Below are 12453 nucleotides of genomic sequence, written 5' to 3' on the forward strand. Positions count from 1 at the left end.
CTAATCTGTTGAAGTGGAACTTAGGTATTTTTCATGGTAGAATGAGGCTTGTGAATGTATAATGACATCAAGGTGGTCCATTTGCCTGGATACATTTTATAAATCCTTTATAAAAGGATAATTATTTGTGTGCAGATTTTCCTTGCTATGCTACCAACAAAGGGAGATCTGTTATTATAATACTATAATGCATTAGTCTTTGATAGCTACTGTCTTTAAATCCTACTCCTGCTTCAGGAGTAGCAGGACTGAGTTAATGAAAGCTTAAATCTAAACTACTTAAAAACGTATCAAAAGGGAAAGAAAAGTGTCCACAATTCTTCATAAACCAATATAATTTTAGCTGAAATATCATGAGTATTCTTGTTTTTGTAGCCTGTTACAATAAGGCATGACAACATGGACCAACACTGATTATCTACAAGATTAATCATCAATTTACTTTGAAAGTCACAGGCTAGACATCTGTGGCCACCTTGAGAAGCTATAATACACACTGTATATGATGCACCAGGTCAAAGCTACAATGTTGTGAGTTTCTTCCATTCTTCTCATAACGCCTGGATAAACACGTGCTTTTTCATTGATATCTGAAGTCCAAATAATACGTCTTCGCTCATCCCACAAGGTTCAATGTGTCTGGTGATTAGGACATACTGTATACTGTGGTATAATGGGATAACGTTCACATTCTGCTCTTGCATGAAAGCTGTTTAAGAACAGCATGTTCACTGTCTTGTATGACTGTTGTTATATCAGGATGAGCCCATAGGAAGGACAGCAAGTGAGAATTGTTTCCATTCAACTTTTGCTAGAAAGATAGTACGCATGTAACAGTAAAGCACTTGAATGTATTATAGTCTGTCGTCAATACTCAATTAAGCAACACAACACCAAATACATTTATATATTTATACATTGGAAATACAGATATAGTTTTTATGCTCATTATCTATTCTCACAAGGCTATAAGCTTCTAAACATAAGTGCTAGTAATGCCTAAAACATTATCAGCACCATAGTTCTATAATATCAAACAATGCCGATTTGTGGAGAATTGGCCTACTTTCATTTTGTAATGTTTCTACTAGCTGTCCTTTCTTATTAAAAATATAACAACCACTAGGAGGAAGAATCAGACATCACATTAGGTGTGTCTGTGTAAGATCACAAAAATAAATATGAGCCACGTTTTTGCAGTTGTAAATAGGAGAGCTCCACACTTCAGCAGTAATATGGCATACAGTAATGTCAAATGTTGTCAGTATCCTGTTTCTATTAAATCATGCTTAAACGCATAATAGTACTATGTGTTAAGCATTAAAAAGTCAACTGTGCTAGAAACCTGTACTTTTATTAAAAATACATGTGAAAAGCTATATTTTTGCTGAGCATGAAATGACTGCTAGAATTACTCTATCCATATGACCATGCTACAATGTTATCAAATCAGAAACTATACACTGCACATACAGTAGGAATCCAAAGCAATGAAGGCACCTAACATATTATAACAATTTAACATTTTGCAACAAAATAATGTTGACATTTCCAGAAGTTCTAGAATTACTATGCAGGTTTATATGGAATCTGTGTGACAAATCTGTTTTCTTCTGAATATACTGTACTTGATTTTGAAGCTTCATATTTAGATCACACGTCTAGTTTGTTACTATGAATTACCTAAAACAATTCCCTGTACTCAATGTCTTTAGTAACATGTTAATTAACTAAAATGATACAAAGTATTTTCCATTTTGACTCTCTCCAAAGTGAAAAATGCAAAAGGGAATGAGAGAAAAGTAAATTACACTGGAGGTGATTTATTTTTATTTTGCTTCAGTATATTCTGACTGTACATTTTAATGCCTCCAGACATAGACATACAGTATCTTTCAGTAGAACAGTACATTTATTTATATGTTAGCTGCTTGATGATCAAAGTATATACTGTAATATGACTCAATATAATGTTCTGATGCTACAGTTTTAAGTTTTTTTGACAGTTACTGCATAAAACAATTGTTGCAAAATTGAATGTCTAAATATTTTTAGATTGTGACAGTAAGTAGTGTTCTAGCAAGAATTCAATAAGGCAATTGGAACATGCAACAAGAAATAGTTTTATTTATTCAAACCTTTGCAACTACTACTGTATACAACTATCATTAGTAAGATAATTAGTAAGGAGCAGATAATGTTTTATCTTTATAAACATGAACATCACATTTTTGTGGTTAGCACAAGATAAGTAATACTATTATTATAATATTATGCATCTACTGAAACTTTTTCTAATTATTTAAAATATGAGATTTCATAAAAACTGTTGCTAATAAAGAACAGTTACTAACAAATTTAACCTGCTAACTGATGGCAGACTATTATGAGGTATGAGGAGAATTAATGGAAATAAAAACACTTAAATATTCTTTTTCAAATCAATGCGTTGTATCCTTTAAAGCTGTCCATGATGTCTATTTTGAAATATCAACATCAAAACATTAATTATTTTGTAATCAGGTGAGTGGTGTAAAAGCTTTTTCCTATTGTATCCATTTATATGGAAATGTTAGACCTCCTGCAATAAGAAGAGAAAAGCCATTTTAAAATAAAATATTTTCTTAAACATTAAAAAACATTACCATACACAGAAATACATGAATGTAACCTGAGAACACCAAGCATTATTTAATTTTATCAGCAATTATGTTTTCTCTAATAAACAAAGTCGTGCTGCCAAAGTTAAAGTAACAATTTAACAGTATCTGATATGACCTCCTTTGTGTATACTATAGCAAGTTAATGAAGACAGAATCCAAAAAGATATTTACGGCTCATTAAAAGCTGAAAACTCTGACCATACTGTAAGTGCATTGATGTTATTGTCCTAAAGAATTGTACCAGCACAATGAGCTTGAAGGAACAAAAGTACTGGTGGTTATAGGATTTTGTACATGTATTGTTGAGCCATTACTCTTCCTTCAAGAATGAAGATCAGATAAGATAATGCAGTGGTCTGCCACACCTTAACTGTGATGACTCAGGCCAAGTTATAATCCATGTCTCAAGAGTATATGGCATTAATTTATTTTTTTTAAATGTCCCACAGTGTCTTTATCACTAAGACAAATGCTGTCTGGTCAAAAACCTGGTGTTTTCAACATTGAATGAATAAGACATTTCCTCTGAATCTCCAAGCATGTTACGGATTGTTATGTGTGCTGTGGTTATTCTGTTGAACTTCTCATACTGTTGCCACTGCAGTTTAAACTTGGATTCAGAGATTTATTAAGTGGTCTAAGGTGTTCATCTTTGATGTTTCTTGCTGCTTCTGGACAAGCCATGTGATTTATTGCGTGTCAGTATATAAATTCAATTTTATACATACAGTATAATACTGCCTGGAGTTAGTTCATAGAGGAATTGTTTATCTCCCTCTGAATACTACTGTACTGTATGTACAGTAATAGATTTCTATTTTGACTCTAAAATAGTTTTTGCATTTTTATAACTGATTGCATTGAAACCACTTCTTAGGAATGTGTCCGTGAACTTCAGCAGAAATTCAGTGAGTGATACACACAAAACAGTTATAGTTGGTTTACATTTCTATTAATTACTAGTGGAACCTGCATTCCCAGGTTAACCCACAATACACATGCTGTAAATTGAAAATGAGATAAATGTTACATCAAGCTGAAATATCTGAACACCTATTCTTATACAACTTCTACCTTGGCAAACTACTACACATACTCTGTCACATAGTGAGCATTTTAAAGAATCTGATTTCATTTGCTTACAGAAATCCTGATGTAAAACATTAATAAAGCTAGAAGGAGATTTTTAATTGATATTAAACACATCATAGTGTTAATGACTTTTGTGGCTTGTAGAGGTTAAAAAAAGTAAACACTGAAGAAAAATACTGTTAAATTGGAAGTTATTTAAGTGCTTCTTGTTACTAATTGGGTTTAAGATGCCCACTAAAAATGGTGATGACACTTCTAAGTCACCTGAATGGCTCGACTAGTAAAGATTCATTTTTAGTAAAGAGTCCTCGTTGATGCCTGTGGTACTCCAGTTTGAGCCTGGCATGTAGTGTATACTTGGCAAACTGTTACTGAGATTTCGCAAGCAGCTCATAAATGTATGGATATCACAAGGGCTGTGAGGACATTAGTCAGAAAGCCAGATAATGAACAGCACTGACACGTGTGAAGTCTGTCCACTGATCTTCTAAATTTACATAACTGGTAAAGAGCATGTCATGAATTCATGGATCTCTTTCCTTAATTAAAATACATATATCAATGTAAATTCAAACTTTCAACCCATGCATCAAATCCAAGCTGTAACTGCCATTAATCATGAATTAGGTAGGTCAAATTTTGACATGCCCCAAGCCTTAGCAGTTCATAGTTAAAATCCAGGTTTTAATTATTGTTTTGCTTCAATTTCATTTAGCTCTTTTTTATCATTAGTAGGCTACTAAGAGGTTTGACAGAGCTTGTAACAGATCTTGTGCCCATTGTTTGCTGCTATAGTTTCCTGCTCCCTCCAATAACTTTCACTGCATTCAGTATGGAATCAACAGTTATTAATCAGTGCAGCACACCACTACAAGCCAGACCCATCACAAACCTGCTAACTCTACACAGATGATGCTACAGTCCAGAAACAAACATAAGACCTACAGTAAAAGCTGTAATGTACTATACCACGACTAAACACCATTCCACTTATTAATTTGCTGTTAACTTTATTTTATTTTTTAACTTAAATAATTGAGATACATGTGAGTATAATTTAGCAAAATGGATAGGTATTTTAAGTATTTCAGAATATGATGTGCTTCTGTCTGAATTTAAGTCATCAGGAGAACCACATGCTGGATAAATAAGAAACTATTTCATGTTTGATAAAACTCACAATTAGTTCTTACCAGTGTTGAAATCAAGCCGCTATTAAGGAAACCAAAGATATGAATGCAATTAATGCCATCACAATGTTAACAAAATATCCTTTGGTCAACATTCCAGAATCTGAAACATACAAAAAGAAAATAGCTTTCTTTTAAAAACATTTGCAGAGTTGCAAAACACATAAGGCGTCTTTATTGCTGTGAGCAGTGGAGATGTACATTTATTTACCATTATTATAATTTATTGCTTGAATTGCTTGATTTCATGAAATTCTTTAGATGCATACTTCTCCTGGGAAAACAGGACTTTTTGTTTGCACTGTAACTTGCAATGCTTTCTTTACATATAATAATTGATGTTGTCACTTACAGTGATAGGTACAGTATTTAAGATTTGTCATGGTTGTAGTTTTACTTATTTAAGTTTATTTAGAATCTCTAGTTCAGTTTTACTTTGTGTTTTTTTTTCCACATAGTTCATGCTGCTACTTCCCTCTACTTTCCCCGGGTTTGCAAAAGTATTTTCTGTACACAAAGACCTAAGTATTTTCTAGGGGGATTCTTGCTGAATGTTTTTAGACTGTATCCTGTTTGTGACAGATGCAATTATGTCCTGCCTGCAACTGTACAGTATATATTTACATGAAGCTTGATTTTAAAAAAATGACTTGTAGTTCATTCATTTTTAAACATTTCCACTTATGATGATGTAAAGTACTGTAACAAATTCATGTCACTACTGTTAACTGTTTTTATAAAGATTCCAAAGAAAATAAAACTTTTCTTAGGCAGGACCACAGCAGTTGCACAGAAACCTTTCTTTTTCCATTGATATTTACTACAGCTAATATTAGGTCTTCACCAGCTTGTAACCAAGTTTACTGAAGTATTTTATTTGTGGTTGATTTCTAAAGTACAGTATGTAAGCATCTAGGTATTGTTTTTACAAAATACTGTACATTCCTCTTTGCAAATCACATCAGTACTTAAACAGAAATTGATCATTTCTGTTATTTCTGATAATTTGTTTAGATTAAAACACTAACAATGAGTTAACAGTATTTTGTATTTTTTAGCTCATTGAAGTGCAATCTAAGGACTGTGTTACTACCAAAAACTATACAATTTCTTTACATATTTCTGAAAGCCTTTTGAAAGCAATAGAACTATACTATAATTTGTACTTTAAAGTTATTGTACTACAATTGAACTGTAAATTAAATTATACCGCACATGATACTTGAGAACAATATTAGAAATCATTTCCCATTGCTTAATGAGCAGGGATAAGATATGAGAGGTAAAATATTACATGTATAAATATTTATTGTTTTTGTTATTAAAAATTAACCAAAAAAATCAAAGTTTTGTTTTAAATGTAGTCAATAATTTTGTTAAGCACGAGTCATTTCAGCTTAAAGGTAGGGAGTCTTTATTGTTCACAATCCCCTAATTGTGTAAATGTATATATATGAAAATAATAAATGAACACAAAGAATATTATCGAAAATTGTATTCTTATATGAAACTAAATTTGTAATACAGTTTATTTTCTGTGGTTTTGAAATGTAACATTCTTTTCTGTTGACAGAGCTGCTTAAGTAACTTACAGTGCCTGACACATTATACCATAATTCTTTCCTGTCACGATCATCATCCCTCCTTTTAAGGGTGCTCCGACCCTTTGCTATTATAGTTTATTATGTGCAGCTGCCCCCTGTTTTGCCATTATTTAAGCCTGGCACTCCCTCTACTCCTGGCTTAGCACTGGGAGATGGACGCCCAGAAGCCCACCAACCAGTTGATCCAGGAGAGACCCGACAGTATAGGCTTAATCACGGCGTCCTGACCATCTGAGCCTGGCCTCATTACCCTGGTTTTTATTCTCTGTTCCTGTTCTGGATTTTAAACTTGTTTGTGTCGGACCTTGTTTGTCTTGGATGAAACACCTGGTTCTTGGACTCTGGACTGCGCCCCGGATTTCCCCCTTGGACAGTTTGGATTTGTTTGTCTACGCTACACCCCCCGAGCACCAGATCACTGTTGTCAGGCTGCACTGTCTGTCAACCCGTCCTGTTCCTCAAAGTCTCTTCCCTGTTGTCCTTCTCCACTTCTGGATTGTACCATCTGCATAGGGTCCTGAACTACGTTTCACGGGAGCTTGGACTGGCTCCCGTTACGTTTCCAATCCTTTTAAATTGGAAACTTCCATTTTTACCTCATCCAGAAAAATGGTTAAAACTAAAAACATATTACAGATGCAGCCATTGAAAATGCGCAGTACAAACCCGCGGTATGGTAATCTACCCACAAGCCACCGCGGGGTACCGTAAGTGATTGGCTGGCCAAAATGACCGACAGGGGCACTCGTGGTGCATTGGTTGATAGTGAAAAGATTTAATTATTTAATGTCTTTACTGTGCACATTTTAATCCGCTTAGTTTTGAATATTTATATGGAATTTTACCACTAAAGGGAAATTTTAGTAGCTGAGCATAAAAAGAAGAGGAGCATAACGCATCTGAAGGTCATAAACGATATTAATTTAGGAACATAAACATACTGTATGTACGTAAACTGTACTGTGTATGGCTGGTCTATGTAGTTTAAAGAAAAAATACACACCAGTCTTCCATTTCTCCCTAAATATTTTGAGCATGAACGTTTTATGAAACGGTACCCAAATATGCGATTGCTGTATAGAATGAATTTAAATTTTAAAAAATTATTTAACACGAAAATTAAGCTGTTTACATCTTCCGCCTGAGAACAGTCACCCGTTCCTACCCAACGCAGAAACACAGCCACTAACTAGCAAAGAGAGGACATTAGCTAGCCAATATGATAAAGAAATAAATGATTATTTTGTTTATTTCTTTTGCACATTTATTTGAACATTTCCATTGATTGTACAAGCACTTGGAAACTGTCCAATCCCTAGTTCATCAGGCATTTTCTTTTATGCTGCGGGCATTCTCCCAGTCTGGCGCCGGTCTGTGTCTTCTAGGATATAATGCCAGCGAACTCTTGTTTTTATGTCCACTTTAACAGACATTCTCCTTTGCTTTTAACCAAGCATCTAACCCCTCTGATTGGAGAAAAAAGACGTGCTGGTTTGCTATACATACTGTACCAGGAAGATGATTTCTTTCTATTTGAAACGTGTATTTTAAAAGTTTAAGTAAAAACCTTACAGCGTACACAGATTTCTAAACTGATCAGGATCATTATCTTTGTCTTATCCATAATAATGTTCACCGGTCTGTCCAGCAAATTAATAATAAACTTTATTTTATATAGCGTTTTAAACGAATAAGTAATTAGATTGCTCATAAACCTAATCACTTTTTCTACATAAACATAGCGTAATTGCTCTCTGAAAATGCTTTTTCTTTTTATTTAGGCTCAGATTTCAACTATAGATCGTATTATTATAAACTTTCTTGGAAAAATGTATTTTATGTAAACCATGTTTGCTATTAATTCATTTAGGGCTAGAGTATGTTCATTGTCTTCCAATTGAGTCGAGTTGACATTAGAAGCTTGCCACAATTAAAAGAAGCAATTAAACACAGCGTAATTGCTCTCTGAAAATGCTTTTTCTTTTTATTTAGGCTCAGATTTCAACTATAGATCGTATTATTATAAACTTTCTTGGAAAAATGTATTTTATGTAAACCATGTTTGCTATTAATTCATTTAGGGCTAGAAAATGTTCATTGTCTTCCAATCGAGTCGAGTTGACATTAGAAGCTTGCCATGCCCGGACTGTTACACCAACGCATTAGCATGTTAAAGCGATTTCATTGAGGAGCCTAGCTTTCTTAACTAGTAAGTACTGTACTTCCTTGGTTTTGGAGGGGGGAGGTGTCTTTCACTGGAAATCTCGCCCACTTCTACTTTGAAAATACCTGTGAAACCGGTTTAATTCGTCACAGCCAGCACTCCAGCAGAGAGGGGGGTTGTACTCGTTAATGTCTTAGCCGGAACACATCATTATATCTCATTTTGTATTTCTATAAAAAAATCGTTTGCCCAGCCTAACACTAGTGTTGTTATTGTTTTTATCCTGTAAAGCGCTTTGAGGAGCACAGCTTTCTCACCACTTAGATTACTTTTTGATACCATCCTTACACAAAGCAGAAACTTCTTGTATTTTCCGATGACATACATGTGGAAAGATTACAGATTTTAATCGTCTTTTTTCTGAACCAGGGAAAATCTGATCATGTTTCTCTATAACAATAATAAAAAACTTTATTTTACATATCACCTTTAAAAGTGGCATCTCAAAGCAATACAGTAGATGTTAACCACAGATTACAAAGTAAATACCCAGACAAACGCAAACGCGTTTTTTAATAAAATGCTTTTATTCATTCAGCAGAGAGAGAGCGTAAAACCTGGGGGTAACAGCTGTTCCTTTTTCTGATCACTCGCTCTCTGGATAAACGTCTCACCTGTCCTGTTCTTTGTTTTCCTAATTTGCTGATTATACTTTCTGCGATCCACTCCTGCCCTCACACCTAAAGAAGACTATATGTATTTCTTTGCGCAGTCCATTGTGCAATTAACCCTTGTATGTGCTGTCCTTGAGGTGATATCACATAAAGGTGATATGTAAAATAATGTTTTTTATTATTGTTATAGAGAAACATGATCAGATTTTCCCCGGTTCAGAAAAAAAGATCTACAGTATACTAGTTTGTCACTAGTATACTTTTAATAGTCTTTGCTGTGCTCTAGAGGATCCTTGTGATATTTCGAGCTCTGGTTGAATGATGTGTCGCAGTTTAAATAATTTTCATAGTTGGAAAGTATGAAACGCTCTGTTAAAAGCAAGGGAGTTTTGGTGTCCGTTACAGTACAAGAAAATGCCTGACAGAGTAGGGCTTGGACAGATTCCAAGTGCATTTTTGCAATTTACGTTGCAGTGTGCTGCTGTAATACAGTTTAAAATAATTAAAACTCTAAATGGTATCAGCTTTATTTATGGGTTGCAATTAAATAAAAGTCAAAAAATGCACTCAAAATGCAATTTAGAGCTTTCTGGCAAGAGGAGACACCCAAACTAATAATGTAACATGCCACTGTTTGTGCATGAACAAGGTTATACTGCTATTTCCTTAGATATGCGATGAAAAAAAAAATTGAATCCCCGACGGAACACATTCCATAAGAATCAGCGCTTTTATATATCGCCCTTTAAAGGTGGCTTCTCAAAACGCTTTACAGGATAAAAACAACAATAACAGCAACAACAACAATATTGTATTTCATTTCACTTTGAAAACCAAGTAATAACTCAACTATATCTGCAAACGTTTTATGATATGTTGCTGTTGTGAATGTCTGTGGAGTGTATCTTATTTGCCTGTCTGTCCCGGCTCTCTCGCTCGCCCTCCCCCCCTCTCTCCCTCAATTCAATTCAATTCAAGGTGCTTTATTAGCATGACAGTTGGGTACAATCAGTGTTGGGTATTTACTTTGCTTTGAGATGCCACTTTTTAAGGTGATATATAAAATCAAGGCTTTAACTTGCTTCAACTCCGCAAGTCTGAGTTCTCGTGTCTGTCCTATCCGAACTCGAAAGTATTACAATATGTATCTTTATAGCAGGTGGTGTACAGCTTTTTAGTATAGATTACACTTTTCTAAAATGTATTTAAAAAATAAAAACAATTACAATCTAATCTTTCCACGTTTGATCCCAAGATCCCAAGAAAAATAAATCTAAATGGGGAGAAAGCTATGCTGAAAGTTTATTAAGATACTTAGAAGACAAAGATATCAATTTATGTTGCATTTGTCTGATTGTGAATCAAAAAACACATATATTTAAACCCGCATTTGCGATTTAAATCAATATAAATGTTTATATTGTAACGCCTAGGTGACTATTCATTGTTATTAAAATGACTTAAAATTTCGAAAAGTTCCAAAATTAATATCGTTTATGGCCTTCACACGCGTTACAGTATGCCCCTATTCTTTTTATGCTCAGCTACTAAGATTTCCCTTCAGTGGTAAAATTCCATATAAATATTCAATACTTAAACGGGCACAGTTAAGACATTAAATATACCTATACATACTGTATACAGTACAGTTTGCATACGGTAATATGTTTATGTTCCTAAATCAATCTCTTTTATGAGCATGTGAAAGGCATGGTGAATCGATTCTCAAAAATTACTGTACTTTGCATGATTGGAAACAAATGCGTGATTGCGAAATGCTGTGGTGTTACTTTTACAAAGACGGTCAATGAAAAAAAGAATGTGGACCAGGGCAATACTTTGAGTTTACAACTTGTCCAAGGTCATTCATTATTAATACTATTAGTAATATCTTCGTTAAAGACTTTGATGGCGACAGCTCAAACATGAGAGGTTGAGCTTTATTAGCTCCACCTTGCGGAAATTCCGGATACTATTATTTTGCTTGCGTTATTATAGGAGAATTTATGGTAACTCGCAGTAGACTGCGCAAAACGCACCGCAAAATAATGCGGTATCACCCACGCATTTTGAATGGCTGCATCTGTACATTAATTTTATAATCTCAGTGGCTTCACAGGCTGTCATATGACGTGCAGAATGTCAAATGTACAGTGTGAGTGGTCCTGGGAGATAATATGCTGTAATAATAGTAAACAGCTGTTGCAGCTGGTTTTGTTGTCGTTTGTTGTTTTTGTTTCTGTTCTCCTTCGATAGAAACTGGTACACAAAACAGAATGATATGTGAAACCAGATGGTCAATTATGTAAGATAAGAAAATGTTAACCCTGCTTGTTTTGAAATGTACAGAGCAGTACAAACATGTGAGCAGAGATACTTGTAGCTTCCTTTGGTGTTGATGCAGTGAGATAAACTGTGGCACACTGGTTTCTGGGGATAATCACACTCATTTACAGTATGTCTGCTGGTACAAACGTGTATTAAGACATTGAAGGTTCAACACATTTAACAATGACCTATACATTGAGACATACATGAGCTGTATACATGTAATAAAAATAGTTTATCTATTTACTCATTTAAAATATGTAATGCAATATAAAAATATGTAGGTTTGATTCTTTGCTATTGTTTATCTAGCATATGCTGTTATACACTGGTTCATTCCATTTTGATTTGTTGCAAACAACAACTGATATCTTGAAAAATCAGTAATGCAATTACTAATGTGATGTTTTCTCTAACATAAAAAAATATGAAAGTGTTGTTTGAGAAATGGATTTACAGAATTATTGATTTTTTTTCAGACATCATGAGGAGAGTGTCCCAACACAATGTTCATTATTTTTAAACTCACAAATGTTCTCTAGTCTAAGATGTTTAAAAACAAACATTTCCTACTCCATGTTCAATGTGGAATAAGTGCTTCATGCTAATACCTGTTAGTACTTGAGGGAGTATTCAGGAAGCAACTGAAGCAATATGGAAGTTGAAAAATAAAGCTAGGGTCTTCGAACAGAGTCTATCCCTGAAATGTGAAATGCATCACAACCTATCGTTTTACAT

The 12453-nt window shown here is 34.2% G+C and overlaps 1 protein-coding gene across 1 annotated transcript in view; it reads right to left on the reverse strand.

Moving 5' to 3' along the window:
- Nucleotides 1-2403: 2403 nt before the first annotated feature.
- tpo (thyroid peroxidase) overlaps nt 2404-12453 on the reverse strand; it is a 33688-nt gene continuing 23638 nt past the window's right edge. Inside the window, exons 13-14 of the mRNA XM_015349929.2 lie at nt 4949-5048; nt 2404-2581 (exon numbers count right to left, since the gene is read on the reverse strand). Of these exons, the coding sequence (XP_015205415.2) occupies nt 4960-5048 (89 nt within the window). The 3' untranslated portion in view covers nt 2404-2581; nt 4949-4959. The remainder of the gene's footprint in view (nt 2582-4948; nt 5049-12453) is intronic.

Source organism: Lepisosteus oculatus, chromosome 2 (genome assembly GCF_040954835.1).
Source record: "Lepisosteus oculatus isolate fLepOcu1 chromosome 2, fLepOcu1.hap2, whole genome shotgun sequence".
Lineage (NCBI taxonomy): Eukaryota > Metazoa > Chordata > Actinopteri > Semionotiformes > Lepisosteidae > Lepisosteus > Lepisosteus oculatus.